The following is a 16091-nucleotide window of genomic DNA, read 5'->3' as shown; positions in this document are numbered from 1 at the left end:
ACACCATCAGAGTCAACATCTACACTAAATGTCGGTGGGTCCCTCTGCCCTTGAATTGTGTCCAGTATAATCAATGTGAGCCTCGTGCTGGGACTCTGAGCACCACAGGGTCTTACCTCTCTTGCTTAGGACGCTGACTCCGTCTGACCCAGATGTCCCTCAGAGGTATTCAGAAGGATTGATAATTAATGTACATTTGGGGACAGGAGAAAGAGACTGGAACCCAACCTCTGCCTTTTGTGCAGGTGAGAATATTTTCTCTCATGACCACAAACATATCTAACTCAGAGACTGCAGAGGGAAACACAGAATGGTGAATTCAGAGAAGTTCCCCAGAAGAAACTATTTTCTGGAGAGGAAGCCACGACCCTGAGAGGAAACCAGCCCTTACCCCCAACCTGCACCTGCCCTGGGCTAACTCTGCTCCTTGTGTCCCTCGCGCCCCCTGGTCGCCCCATGCACCCTGCAGGAGGTTTGTGTCTGGGCTCACACTGAAGTCCCCTCACTGTGTCTCTTGCACAGTAGTACAGGGCCGTGTCCTCGGCTCTCAGACTGTTCATTTGCAGAGACAGCGTGTTCTTGCTGTTGTCTCTGGAGATGGTGAATCGGCCCTTCACGGCATCTGCGTAGTTTGTGCTACCACCATTACCATTAATTTCTGCCAGCCACTCCAGCCCCTTCCCTGGAGCTTGGCGGACCCAGTGCATCCAGTAGCTGCTGAAGGTGAATCCGGAGGCTGCACAGGAGAGTCTCAGGGACCCCCCAGGCTGGACCAAGCCTCCCCCAGACTCCACCAGCTGCACCTCACACTGGACACCTGCAAACACAGACACAGCCTGGTCAGAAACTGCCACACACACCCCTGTTTCTCTCACTCACATCCCCTCCCTCACCCAATATCTCTAGGTCTCCATGAATTACCTTGTAACAGAGCAACAAGGAAAACCCAGCGCAGCCCAGACTCCATGGTGAGTGTCTGTGTTCAGTCCTGATCACTGAATGGGGACACCTGGGAATGCTGGGGCTGGGGCTCCTGTCCCAGAGCTGCAGGGTGAGGGCTGGGCTGGTTTTCATCAGCAGAGGGAGGGCCCTATTTGCATGTCCCCTGCTATATAGCAAGCCATGGGGTGGGACAGCTGAGGGAGGCCAGGGCCCAGAGAAGAGGTGAGACTCCTGGGGGAGGTTATGGGTCATATTTTAAAGATGAAGTTGTAAGAAGAGAAGCATAGAGGAGCTGTGCAATGCATGCAAGAGCAAGCACGTATCTGGTGAGAGGCACCTGCTGTATCTGGCCTGTGCTCCCCATCACTAGACCCTACTGCTCCCCTGAACCAACTCCAGGATACATGTGAACATTCCTCGTAGAATTTGCAAATTCCTCCCCCTGTAATGAGAACATGGTGTGATTTTGCTGCATACTAGTGTTACAACTTCAAGGCTGCATCAAGTTTTGGGCCACAGAACCTACACTGCCCTTCACACTGTTGTGCATTAACTGTGACATGAGTCTCACTCAGCTGAGGGGATTCAGGTTCACACAAATTGTCATATGCAACTGCTGCTACCTGTGTGTTGGGTCCAGGGCACAAGAGTTGGGCCTAGAAGGATCCACTGAAGTTTGTCCTTACGTTTCCTTCTTGCCAGGCAGGTCCACACAGGCTCAGGTATAGTCTATGGGGCTGTCACATGCTAGGGACAGTAGCCAGCGCTAACCATTGTGGACGTCACAGTGTGAGTGTGAGTGGTCTGTCTCCACTGTCCACTGCTGCAGGTGGCCCTGTGGTCATACGTGACATTCACTAGTGTCCCCTCCCACCTCCACTCTGCATCCCTCTAACACAAGGCAGCACTTTGCAGTGAGGGTTGCTGTGTGTTGTTCCCTGATGGAGTGACTCAGGCCTGAGCACTGCAGAGCCATTATCCTTGGTCCCTTGGCCACCCGCAGTCATGTGGCTGATGCACTTGACCTCCCCAGTGTGGGATGCAGTGGAGAAACCACAGAATCTGCCTGGTCCTGAGGGACGGCCCTGCCTCCATGGGTACACGAGCTTAGCCTGCAAAGCAGAGTGAGTGTCTGTCAGTGGGAGGAGGCCTTTCATTATTGGCTGGTCCACAGTCATGAGGACCCCAAGTCAATGGCCTCAGACCAGGCCTCAGATTCAGGGGAGCACATTGTGCCTGCAACTGGAGTCATCTTCCCTGGGAACCAGGAATTCTAACCCATCAGAGGCTAAAATCGTGGCAGTAAGAAAGATTTCACAAGTTGTCACCACCGGTGTGTTGATAGGAATTAATCTCTGGAAACCCATGTCACATTTGCAGACCCACGTGCCAAGCGCTCTGTGGCGCCCGTTGTGTTGGGGACATGCAGCATCCTTCGTGACCTGGGAAGCCCCGCAACGGGCTTTTGTTTAGGAATCTTGTGGCCTCCTGGGTGACAGTGTCATAAAATGTGTAGGTCAGACCTACTGAGAACTATTTGTAGAGACTTGAATCAGCCCTTTAGTTTTTCTATCCTGTTGTGTATTTCTGGGAAAATCTGAAGGATGCGGTGTGACTGGACCCTGTGCTCACATTCCATGGCTGCAGCTCGTATCCTCTAGCAACAGACAGATGCTAGGCTCTTGGACGACACCGTACACGATTGTATGTCAGAGACGCAGACGTCGGAAGCTGAGCAGTGGGTCTGACAGAAGCGCTGTGGCAGGAAAAGCCAACTCACATTAAGATGCTGTCAAATTTTGGGTTGGACAGATCGCTGCCTCTCCAGAGGGGACGTGGTCAGAAGTAATGAACTTGCTACCATGTGGACAGTGGGTGTCCCTGCAGGACGGGGCTGTGCTGACAGGCTGGGGTGATGTGTGTCACTGTCGGCTCAGCCACTTAGCAGGAGGAGCTAGGTCAGGCCTGCTGGGAGGCAGAATTGGTCGTACTCCATGTCCAAGCTGGAAGAGGCCTGACGTTGACACAGCAGCACTGAAACTGGTGGGGCAACGTTGGTTGGACTCCGCAAAGTCACTGAAATATGATTGTCCTTGACCCTCGGACCCAGGAGAACAGCTGTCAGCTGCTTGGGGGTGCTGATGCATTTTCAAGACTAATATATTTTGGGGGACTCTGTGATGTTATTTGCCCTAGAGTTTTGTGAGTTTAGTTAACTGAGCTAATGGCTGAGAACTTGTAATATTTAAGTGGCTTGTCGACGTGAATGAAACATCAAGAGGATGTGACAGAGAAGTGGAGCTCACATGCCAGGACAGAGCATTGCCAAGGTCACAGTGAGGAGGTCTAAGTGGATATTGGGTAGTCGGGCTGTGACTGGTTGTGCAGGAAGATTGGTGAAAAAGATCAATGAGATTTGACATCCATAATGTTAGTTAATCACATCAGCGAGAGCAAGTTGTTCAATTGTTTGTTTAGAAGGAGATAAAGGCAGAATGTGACTGGCAAAATCAGAGGCAGCCAGGGCATTGAGCTCCTTCCGTCTGCCCGTGAAGATAAAACAAATGTGTTCCATCCGCATGGGAGGTGAGATTGCGTAATTTGAAGAAGGTTAGCCTGGGAAGGTGGCTGATAACATCAGTCACACCATGTGGGGACAGCCTGTGCACTGTCTGAAGGCAGGCAGAGGCTGAGCACAGAGTGCAGGGGCTGCGCTGGGATCTCTGCGTGTGGGAAATGCTTCCCAGTCACAGGGAACGTCAGCATCCTCGTGGTGTTCCCTGTGTCAAGAAGGCAAAATAGGTCTTTCAAAATTTATTTGGTATCAAGCAAGAGGAGACTTTGCTTAACACTACGGAACATTTCAAGACGTGAGTTACAAAAGAATACTACATTATTTGCACGTGCAATTGGCTTCCCTTTTTACACATGGTGGCTAGAGAAAAAAATAACTAGCATATGGCTGAAAGATAACATAACTAAATTCTATGGAAACCTTTAAAATGAAAGCTGAGTCTTATGTTAAAAGAATAGATTAACATATTTAGTAAACCTAGTTTTTTATTTAACACTAGTTAATCAAAGTTATTTTTTTCCCTTGGATGACCTATTTTTTTATATACAGACTGGAAATAACAAAATTTTACATGTTTTTTTTTTCTGCCCAGCTTTATGGTTCACCAAGGTAGTTTTAAGTTTCATCCATTCATATTTTAAGCATTTTGGTTTATTTGAAAAGGGATTGTTCATAGAAAAACATTACTTTGAACAGTATACAGGACTGGTGGAGATTGGCTATTTCACAACATCAGACAGTACAATCAGTGTCTGCCATATGGCTGCTCTCTGTAGACGCCCTTTGCTGATCTCGCTGAAGGTGCCTTGTGTCTGGAGTTGGTCCACTCCTCTCGTCCATAGGAATCACAGGTCTCCTCACTGAGTCCGTGTCCATAATCATCGTAATCAGCACCACTTTGGGCTGGGGTGCTATAGCTGTTATCACAGCAATCGTAACACTGTTCATCCTGTCTTCTCCGCAGGTCAGTTTGTTTAAGGGCTGTTGACTGTCTTTTCCATCCCCTCCCCCTGCTCCTGCCTGACAACTTACTCCAACAGAGGAAGCCACGCCCCCACCACACACAATTAGCAACAGCTGGATGCCACCAACTTTGACCACTTGTACCTTCCAGGGCTGTGGCTTTAGCCACACACTGGGTCCCTTGAGCCACAGCTGGGTGCTTGCTGGGTGCCATGCCAGGGTGCAGGGGGCAGAGACCCCAAGTGGCACTGGGCAGCAAGCCATAATGGGGTCCCCAGGCCCGTGTCCTCAAACCATCCTGCCCTCCTGGTGCTTGCAGCCTGAGGTGCAGTGGGCAGCCTTGAAGATCCCTGAGATGCCGTCAGAGTTTTCCTCCCATTGTCCTGGCAAATGTGATGGAATCTTCCCCTTCTGTGCCTGCCAGTCTCTTTGGCAAATGATTGCCGGGCCACACCCACACGTGAGTTTGCACACTTTGTGTGGCCAGGCTGCGAATTTTCCAAATTGTTCCACCCTGTTTTCTCTCACATCTTTCAATAAACAGTTAAAAGTAGTCTCACAGCAACCTTAATGTTTTTCTGATTGGACACGTCCTCCGCCAGACAGCCTAGTTTGTCACTCTTCGATTCCCGCTTTCTGTGACACGCTTGGCACGGACACAGTTCAGCCAGTTCCATGCTGCTGGACAGTAGGGATGTTTCTTTCTCTTTTTTTGCCCTCAGTTGGGATGTTTCTACTCTAATTTACAGTTCTCTGAGCCTCATTTCCGTGTGGGACCTCGTCAGAATGACAGGTACTGTTCACACTTCCACCAGCATTCCGTTCACGACCACTTAGGTAAGCTCTAGGGAAATTCAGGTGTTCCCTCAGCTGTTCTCCTCTTGGAGCCCTTCCTCCCCAGAAACACCCTTAATGCTCCATGTGTGGCAATTTAGGCTTTTCCTAGCCTGACCCTCCGAATCCTTCCTGCCTCTTCCCATCGCTCAGTTCCAAAGCCGCCTCCCCATTTCGAGTGTTTGTTGAAGCAACCCTTTCTTCTTGGTGCTCGTTTTCTGTCTCAGTTTGTTTCTGCTGCTATAACAGAATACCACAGACTGGGGAATTTATAAGTAAAGGGAATTCATTTTGCTTACAAATCAGGAGGCAGACATTTCCAATATCTAGGGGCCACATCGGTTGTGGAAGTCCTTGCTGCATCATAACATGGGGGAAACCATCCGATGGCAGAAAAGAATGTGAGACAGAGGACGAGGGGGACCTACAGCAAGCCCAGTCCCTGGACAGTGGCATCAGTCCACGCATGTGGCAGGGCTCTCCTGACTTAACCACCTCGTGAAGATCCCACCGCCCAATACCATTCCTTTACCAAATAAATGTCAGCGAGAGACTTAAGGGGGAATTCGAGCTGTAGCAAATTGGGTGTTGGTGACCCATGCCAGTCCTCACGGCGTTTGAGCACCGGCTGTATACCGTTCCACCACGGTGTCTGCATGGTTTCTCGCCCTGCCCACGATGTCCCAGGAGCACCCAGTGACCACCCATGAGAAGGCGCTGAGTCGCCCTTGGCTCTGGGCTCCCACGCGCAGCCCCTGCGGGTGGCGAAGACCCCCAGTGTTCACCGACCCACTTCTGTGACAGCCTCTCTTCTGCCGACATTCCACCAAAGGGGACACTGCCGTGTTCCTCCAGAGGGTGTGTCACTCTGTGGAGTCCTGCTGAGTGCCTCACTTGTGCACTTCCCATCTCTGACAGGCCCAACAACTGTGAGTTTGTGGGTTTTCTGGCATTTCCCGTTGTTGCCAAGGGAGAGAGTTCATCTTGCAGCTACGTATACCAGAAGCGGAGTCAGCGCACATGCAGCTGTTTTTGAACAAAGGTTCTTTGCCCATCATTTTATAAGATTAATTTAGTTAAAAAAGTTGCCTGAAGTTTATGATTTATCACATTTTATTTTATAAAGCACATATTACAAATGCTTCGAATTTATATTTGAAGATAACTGCTGCCCTATTCTGTCATCAGACTCTTTTATTGGGCTAATTTCTTGTCATCAGCTAATGAAAGCCATTAAGTTACCCCACAGCCATGTTACAATAGTTACGCATCATATGTTCATGTTTTCTCTCCTTCCTTTCCTTCCACAGAAACCCGCACACGCACACCCATGTCCTGTACTCACTTTGCCAGCACAGAACACGCCTGATGTGTGTTTTCACGCCAGTTCCTCTGAGGTGACAGCACGTGTGTTTTCTGTGTCATTCCTCCTGAGAAGACGGCTGTCGGTGCTGCTTGGAGTCTGCGTGCTGAGTGTCACCGTCCAGGGCAGTCCCCCAGCTCTCTCCTCTGTTCTTGCTCAATGGCAACACCCAAAGCATCTTTCAACAGATTTAGGTGGATATTTCTGGGCCTTCAACAAATTAAGTCCCAGAGCCCTGCAGAGCAGGAGCCTCCTGGGGGGGATGCAGAACAGGGCAAGGGGAGAGGACCTCAAACCTGTCATGAAGGCAGGAGAAAGCCGCTCTCCCACCCCCTTCCTTCCTTGCACCTGCCCTCGGCTGGTTCCTGCTGCCAGCAGCCCCGCGCGCCCCCTGGTGTCCTTCACGCCCCTGCAGGAGGTTTGTGTCTGGGCTCACACTGTAGTCCCCTCACTGTGTCTCTGGCACAGTAATACATGGCAGTGTCCTCGGCGGTGACGGAGCTCAGCTGCAGGGAGAACTGGTTCCTGGACGTGTCGGCGGTTATGGAGATGCGGCCTCGGAAAGCTGGGTTGTAGCTTGTGCTTCCTGTCCAGTACCCCATCCACTCCAGCGCTCTCCCGGGGCGCTGGCGGATCCAGTTCCAGTAGTAACTGCTGGTGACAGAACCCCCAGAGACAGAGCAGGTGAGGGACAGGGTCTGGGAGGGCGTCACCAGTCCTGGGCCCGACTCCTGCAGGGTCAGCTGGGACAGGACACCTGGGGACAAAGAGAGTCACAGTGAGTATGTCTCATCCCACAAAGACGCCCATGTAAACACATGGAGCCCCCAGACCCTCACCCAGGGGAGCTGCCACCAGGCAGAGGAGGGTCCACAGCATCTGCATGGCTCTGCAGGATGAAGATCACCGCGCCGGCCCAGCCTGTGAGGGGGATTTGTTCCCCAGCGCCGAGGGTGATTTGCATGTGAGTACCCGGGGGTACAAGAGGCACAGCCAGTGGTTCCTGGTGAGCCAATGCTGGGAGGTGTGGGAGCTGCTGAGCCCAGGCCAGTGATGTGCGAGCCAGCCCTGGCCAGCTGCTCTCCTGCACTGACGTGGGTGGGAAGCGCTGAGTCTCCGAGCTCACGGAGGAAGTGTGTGAGGCCTCTCTTTCTCCCATCATGAGGCTGTCGGAGCTGTGTTGAGACCCACCTAGATGTGGAGCGTGGGCTGCGGCGCAGGGTCCAGAGCTGTGACTGCCTCTCGGGTTGGGGCTGTGCCCGACCTCTGCACGGACACCGGGGCCTCCCTCTGCAGAAGTGGGAAATGGTAGGAACCAGGTCGATCACTGATGTAAGACAAGAGCTGGTGCATGTCAACCTCCCTGCAGGATCTGGGCCACGTCAGAAGTCTGGCAAGAGGCTGCAACCCAGTGTAGACTGGGCAAGAAGGATTTGGGACAGGAGAGAGGGAGTCAGTGACTTGCAGGTGCTTAACGTCATGGGATGGGTCTAGGCTGGAAAGGAGGCCCCCACTAGACAGGGCGGCTGCCAGACCTCCCTGTGCTGGACTGGGACTCCCACCCTGTCCCCAGTAGGGAGCGCCCAGGGAGCGGCAGTCAGACCGTCACTGCCAGGGGCTGGATAAGTGGATTTCTAGTCACACTGACCAATAGCAGACTGTTACAAACAATGACAGTCCCCGAAAGTAGGTTCCCCAGTAAAACTGGGACAGATCATTTCAAAGTGTTTCCGTGGGTCAAGATGTGGTGAGGAAACGCAGTTTCTCTAGTCTTGTTTTTTTCTCACTTTGTAGCTCATTTCCAGATATGAACACGTGACCAACATAAAAGATCTTTTTTTGTTTTTACCTGCAACCACCTTATTTTCCCTCTTATTTAGGTTATCTTAAAGCAATATCAAAGCTACAGAAAAGTTGTAAGTACATTTTGTGGATTTTCAAATTTTTCCTAAAAATATGTGTAAGTTGCCATCAGATGTCCTATCATCTTCCAACACTCTAGTGTGCAGCTTCAACACTATTGGTGCCTGTAATGAGTACCTTCTCCCACTTAACCACACACAGTCAGCTAAACCAGAAAGCTATCACTTGTGCATTGGTACCACTGAATCGTCAGACTCATTCAAGTTCTGCTAATAGATCCAAAGTACCCTTTATAGCAAGACGCAGTGATAAGAATGCAGCACGATGTATATAGTCTGAGTTTAATGATAGGAAACTATCAAATAAACCCAAACTGAAAGACATTCTCCAAAGTAAATGGCCTGTAATTTTCAAAGGTAGTAAGGCCTCAAAATTCCAAGGTAAGACTGAAGAAAAATTTTAGGTAAAAGGAGAATAAAGAAACATGAGAACTAAACTCTAGACTAATTCCCTTTGCTATAAGTAATCTTGTTAATAAATATTCTTGGAAAGTAAAATAAAAAAAACGATACTAAAGGAGATATCAACGTTACAATTAAGAAGAGGCTTCTGGCAAAGGGAAGATACTATAGGAAGAAAAGCCCACTTGCAAATTTTTTAGAACATTGAAAATTTTAGTAAAATATTTGGTAGACTAATTTGAGATCCTTCAAGGAATGGAAAGCAAAAAGAGAGTTCTCTTATTACTATCAAAGGAGGGACAATTAGCAAATACTCCACTTAGAGAATGACCCACAGTTTGTTTATCCAACAACGTACCAAAGCAGACCTTTGCTGTTTCCAGTTCTGAGCAGGTTGAAACGAAGCATCTCCATGCAGATTTTTACATGGACACTATTTCAAATCAGTCTGGCAATTTCTTAAATGACATCTGTTAGGCTGCATTATTTGACTTGGCTTAGCTGTGTAAGAAATGATGAATCTGCCTTCCAAAGTCACTGCCCCGGTGACGAGTGTGAGTCCAGCTTCTCGGCGTGCTCAGCATCAGCTGGTGGTGCCAGGAATCCCCCCAGGCGTGTGGAGGCGGCATCCGGTGTGGGGAGGTGGGAGGGGAACACATTCTCACCTAAAGGGTGCGGTGCACACTTTCTGGGCATGGGCATGCTTGTACATCTGACTCAGGAAGTACAAAGGCTTCATATGTAACCAAAGTGTTTGTACTCCTGGAATATTCTGAAACAATAAAAATAATAAACTAATAGCACAGAAATACAAAGAATTACAGTGGACTATTATGAATAATTATGCACCAATGAATTGGATAACCTACAAGAAATGAATAGTGACTAGAGCCATACAATCTATTTCTAGTAATTCATGAAGACGTAGAATATCTGAACAGAACAATGAGTAAAGACATTAAGTTATTAATTAAATTTTCACAACAAAGAAACATCCAGGATCTGATAGCTTCATTGTTGATTGCCTCAAACTTTTAATGAGGAAATAACACCAATCCTTCATAAACTCTTGCAAATAATGAAGCCCAGGGAATACTTCCAAATTCTTTCTATGAGACCTGCATTACCCTGATACCAAAGCCAGTGAAGCACATCACAGTAAAATAAAATTATATTCCAATATTCTTGATAAACACAGATGAAAAAATTATCAGCAAAATACAAGCAAACTGAATTCCATAACACATTAGTAGTGTAAGTTAACATGATATAATGTGATTTATCCCTGAGATGCAAGGATGATTCAACATATGCAATTCAATAAGTGTGATGCATCACATTATCAGAATGTACGACAAAAACTATAGCATCATCTCATGAGTTGCAGAAAAATAATTTAGCAAAATGAAGGGACCAATCCCATTTATAATAGCTACAAAATATAAAACATTTAGGAATAAGTTTAGCCCAGGAGATCACAGACCTGCACAATGAAGTCTATAAAAATTTCATGAAGGAAAATAAAGAAAACATTCATGCGTGGAAAGACACCTATGTTTATAGACTAAAGGAACAGACAATGTGTCAATGTTCGTACTGTTGAAAGTGCTCTGCGTGTTCCACGCAATCTTTCTCAATATTTCAATGTAATTTTACATCTGAATAAAATGATACACATTCCTAGCAACAAATTAGCAGTAAAAGAAATGATGAGCAAAAAGAAAAAAGTCACACTACCTCCTTTCAAACTATACTACAGAGTGACAGGCATAAAACAGCATGGCACTGACGTAAAAGTGCATAAGTCAATCAACAGAACAGCAGAGAGAGGCCAGAAATAACACCTAGAATTTACCCTCAATCGATTTTCATCAGTTTTGTGAAGGATACACAAAGGTGAAGGATGGCTTGTTTATAAATTCTGTTGGGAACCTTGAATATCCACATACAGAATAATAAATATCACCCACACAATATGTAAAAGTACACTGAAAATGGATTAAAGATAAGCATACGACCTGAAATGGTAAAACGTCTTGAAGAAAATACTGGGGGGTGAGGGGAACTGCACAACCTTCCTCAGGGTAATGCATTTTTAGGTTTAACCCTCAAATCCAAGAAGACAAAACAAAATCATCCAATGGGATTGAATCAAACTAGAAACCTTCTGCAGAAGACGGAAACAACAAAGTGAAGACAACCTACATATTGGGAGAAAATATTTGCCAGCCATAGATCTGATAAGGGGTTAATAGTCATAATATATAAATAAATGGGGAAACCCTATAGGAAAAACATAATCAATGTAAACATGAGCAAGAGATCTGAGTAGCATAATGAGGGCGATGTGCACTGTCTAGGGGATGGACATGTTTGAAACTCTGACTCAGGGAAGGGGCAAGGGAAATATATGTAACCTAAACTTTTGTACCCCCACAATATGCTGAAATCATAATAAAAAAATAAATAAAATAAAAATCCTATTTCAAAGATGAAAAAAAAAAGACATCTGAGTAGGCATTTCCTAAAAGAAGCATTATGAGTGACCAACAGATATGTGAAGAAAATGTTCGATGTCAGTGTCTATTAGGGAAATGCAAATTCAAACCTCAATGAGTTATCACCTCACTCCTGTTAGAATGGTTATTATCAAATAAATGAAATGTAACACTTGCTGGCCAGGATGTAGAGAAAAGAAGACTCCCGTACACTGCTGGTGGAAATGTAAGCTGGTACAGCCAATAGAGAACATGATATGGAGGTCCCTTGCAAGGCTTTGTCCTAAAGGAAAATGGAAACGAGTTAGTTCGCATATCAAAAGATGCCTAGCCTCAGGAGGGTGTCTCACTGGTCAATAGCAGCTGCTTTCCAAGGTGACGCTGCAATCTGGGCCTATGGCTCTCACCTGTTTTGAAAGACAAAGCAGGTCTTGCCTAGAGCCATGGGATGCCAGAGCTGATCAACAAAGACGGGCTGCTGGAGATGAGAGCTGATCAAATAGATATGCTGAGAGCTGATCAAACAGATATGCTGCTGCCCAAGCCGGGCCCAGACGGAACCATGTGGTTAAAGTAAATAGCATAAGAGACAGCTCATGCTTGACTTCTGAAATCTCTGTTCTAACAAGAATAACAAGAGCCATGATGTCTCTGTTTTTGCTAAAGTAATAGTCATATCATAAAACTCAGAAGTTTGCCCTAAGAAGGTTTTATAACTCATTGCTCACCTAGATAGAGTTAGTTTAAGGATCTGTAGTAGCCTTTTAGAACTTTGACCCTAAACTAAACTACATATCATTATGTAAATCCCATTGCCCTTGGCAACCGAGAACATGTATCTGCCCTATAAGTATCTGCCTAAAACTTCACTCTGGGTTGATTTCCACGGGAAGAGATGTAACCTTCCAGGCAATCTGCTTTATCTATCTTCATAACTCTTTACTTTATAAGCTATATCTTTGGCTTTGTGTATTATTTTTATTTCTGTTTCCTACTATTTTTTCACCCTTTGCAATGACCCCTGTCCTAGGAGCCCGAACTTTTGTGGTGAGAGTAGGTAACTCCCGGCAGAAAAAGAAAAACAAAATATTTATTTCAATTTCCAGTAATTTTATGTGATAAAATGGTCAGCCTCATAATTGTAGCATTTATGCCCATCAGGAATTCATGTGCATGTGGGCGTGTGACAGAGTTCTCGTCATGGGGGCAGGAGAGAGTCTCTGTTGTGACCTTGCTGATCCTTCAGGGGAAATTTCAGAAAGGTGTCCTCTCCTCTTGGACCCCTTGCCCTCTGTGACCCTGAGAACACTATCACCATCCACACAAGAGCAGACTGGGGGATGAAGCGGACGTTTTCTGCATATCAGTGTGAAACGTTGAGACAAGAAGCTCCTTGGGTTCATGAACTTTTGAAATTGTCAAGCCCGGAGCCACTCACATCCCAGCTTCTTGTTTCATTAGGTTATGATTTTCCTTATTGTTTAGTTATTTTATGTTGCCTTTACTTTTTGCTAAAATAGCCAGATATGATGGTCTAGAGGCATTAAAATCAAAAGTACCTGATTTCCTAGTCAGGAGCCCCCACTGAGGTAAACAGTAGCATGTCGTTGATTGTGTGCTAGGACACGGGGCTGAAAGCTAAGTGTGGGTACAGAGCTATTTTGTCTGCGTCAGCAAAAATGTTCTGTACATTCCTTGGATGAAATTCTCATTGAGTCACTTGAGACAATATTATTTGTTGATCAATCACACTTAAGTAATAAAACTGGAAGTTATTAAGCAGTGATTCATATTACTGAAGAAAACTTTCCATTAGAATGTTGTGCTCAACTGGAGGTAAAATCAGCCCATGTGGCAGAAGTCATTGCCCTTCTTGGTGCTTGTCATTTAGCCAAAATCCAGGATTAAATGCATATGTTTTTACAGTAGTCCATGAACTTGGGATATTTTTCAAACAAAAGGGTTTCTCAAAAGTTCTGGAAGACCTATCAAAATTAACCAGAAGTTAAGGATCTTTGAGATGAACTTCTAAATCCTAGAGACCCAACAAAAGTAAACAGGAATCATGCAAAAAAAATAACATGGGAGTTAAACAAGTGTTGTAGGAGGTCATTACCCAGAACAAGCAGCCTAAACCTACTTTGTGATGCCATCTAAGCTAGTGAGGTGTTACCGCTACTCACGTATCACACCATCCACTCATTGGAAATCTACTGAAAATGTTGATCTAATTAGCATTATGAAATTTAAATGTCACAGTTTTAAGCAATTCTTGAACTCCCTTCGCCATTGTACCATGAGCACTTGCTTGCAGCATTGTGGTCCAGTCCCTCAAGGACACATCAGTTGTTACCCTATGACTTGGTAACTGGACTGAACAAACATTTAGATTTTACCACAACTGCTAGCATTTTCCCTATCGCATGAAGGAGTAAACAATTTTGAAAGCAGTTCATGCATTTCAGGGTCCATTGACTACATCTTTTCAGCAGTCTCTCATCATATTCAACCAGGATGTAGTGTGTGTTGGAGAAACATTAGGAAAATACTGGTCTTGAGCCATACTGCAACAAATATTATTAAGGACTTTAAGGGAAACACAGCAGTGCAATTCCAGGGAGGAAACTCTCGGGTTCATATTTCACAACCACAGCATCAGTTCAGAATTCTAGACACTTGGAAGGCTACTGTGGTAGAGAATGTCAAACTGAGCATCCCTGTAGAACCTGCGAGCTTCTGGCATTTTGAAGCCCAAAGGTGACCCAGGGCCTTCAGGATAAGCTGATGATCTTGGACAGTGAAAAGGTTTCACCCATGACATTGGACCAAGACCCTGTATAACTCCTCCTCTTACTTATCGTCCTTAGTACCATGATTTGTCCACACTAGTGAAATGTCTTCCTTTTTCCTGCTGACTTCATTGTTTTCCAGCCATAATGGCCTTTGCCTGCTTTTCAAGAAAAATTTTAAATATATTTCCCAGTTATTGGGTGGAATAAGAAGTCAGAGTCTCTTAGCTGGTGTCTGTCCGCTGACATCTGAAGGCCCATCCTTCCTCTTCCCTGTTTGCCCCACTCATGGGAATCCTAGGAAGGAATCACAGGTGCTTTCTCACCAGATGGCTGTCACAGGCCCAGACCCCACCAGACCCTCCCTGCCCCACCAGGGAACTGTTGTGAAAACCTGAGCCAGTCTCCCTTCCTGCCCTACAAAGCCACTTGGGACTGTCTTGAGAGGCCTGCCCTGCCCCGCAGACACCTCAGGAGTGGAGAGACTCACCTTCCCGTGTTCACTCAGAGTGTGTGTTTGTGTGTGTGTGTGTGTCTGTGCCTGCCTGTGTGTGCAGGCGTCAAACACCATCAGAGTCAACATCTACACTAAATGTTGGTGGGTCCCTCTGCCCTTGAATTGAGTCAGATATAATCGATGTTGTCAGCCTGGTGCTGGGACAGAGAGCACCACGGGGTCTTCCTGCTCTGGCTTAGGACGCTGACTCCGTCTGCCCTTGATGTCCCTTAGACTTATTCAGAAGGATTGATAATTAATGTACATTTGGGACCGGGAGAAAGTGACTGGAACCCAACCTCTGAATTTTGAGCAGGTGACAATATTTTCTCTCATAACCACACACATATCCAACTCAGAGACTGCAGACGGAAACACAGAATCGTGAATTCAGAGAAGTTCCCCAGAGGAAACCGTTTTATGGAGAGGAAGCCACGACCCTGAGAGGAAACCAGCCCTTACCCTCCACCTGCACCTGCCCTGGGCTGACTCTGCTCTTTGTGTCTCGCGCGCCCCCTGGTGGCCCCGCGCGCCCCAGCAGGAGGTTTGTGTCTGGGCTCACACTGAAGTCCCCTCACTGTGTCTTTCGCACAGTAGTACAGGGCTGTGTCCTCGGCTCTCAGACTGTTCATTTGCAGAGACAGCGTGTTCTTGCTGTTGTCTCTGGAGATGGTGAATCGGCCCTTCACGGCGTCTGCGTAGTATGTGCTACCACCATTCCAGTTAATATAAGAGACCCACTCCAGCCCCTTCCCTGGAGCCTGGCGGACCCAGTGCATGGTATAGTCATCAAAGGTGAATCCGGAGGCTGCACATGAGAGTCTCAGGGACCCCCCAGGCTGGACCAAGCCTCCCCCAGACTCCACCAGCTGCACTTCACACTGGACACCTGCAAACACAGAGACATCCTGATCAGAAATTGCCACCCAGACCTGCTGTTTCTCTCACTCACATCCACTTACAAACTCAAAGTCTCTAGCTCTCCATGAATTACCTTTTAGCAGAGCAACAAGGAAAACCCAGCTCAGCCCAGACTCCATGGTGAGTCAATGTGTTCAGTCCTGATCACCGAATGGGGTCACCTGGGAATGGCGGGGCTGGGGCTCCTGTCCCAGAGCTGCAGGGTGAGGGCTGGGCTGGTTTTCATCAGCAGAGGGAGGGCCTTATTTGCATGTCCCCTGCTATATAGCAAGCCCTGCGATGGGATGCCTGAGGGAGGGCAGGGCCCAGAGAAGAGGTGAGACTCCTGGGGGAGCTTATGGGTCATGATATTTTAAAGATGACATTGCAAAAAGAGAAGCATAGAA

General features: G+C 47.0%; 1 protein-coding gene across 1 annotated transcript in view; it reads right to left on the bottom strand.

The window, feature by feature from the left end:
- LOC138398857 (uncharacterized) overlaps positions 1-7562 on the bottom strand; it is a 29202-nt gene extending 21640 nt beyond the window's left edge. The window contains exons 1-5 of the mRNA XM_069493310.1: positions 7517-7562; positions 7114-7434; positions 4550-4683; positions 922-976; positions 491-817 (exon numbers count right to left, since the gene is read on the bottom strand). Of these exons, the coding sequence (XP_069349411.1) occupies positions 491-817; positions 922-976; positions 4550-4683; positions 7114-7434; positions 7517-7562 (883 nt within the window). The remainder of the gene's footprint in view (positions 1-490; positions 818-921; positions 977-4549; positions 4684-7113; positions 7435-7516) is intronic.
- Positions 7563-16091: the final 8529 nt, after the last annotated feature.

This window comes from Eulemur rufifrons, chromosome 2 (genome assembly GCF_041146395.1).
Source record: "Eulemur rufifrons isolate Redbay chromosome 2, OSU_ERuf_1, whole genome shotgun sequence".
Taxonomy (NCBI): Eukaryota; Metazoa; Chordata; class Mammalia; order Primates; family Lemuridae; genus Eulemur; species Eulemur rufifrons.
The sequence above is the reverse complement of the archived record's forward strand: the minus strand, read 5'-3'. Positions and strand labels throughout refer to the sequence as shown.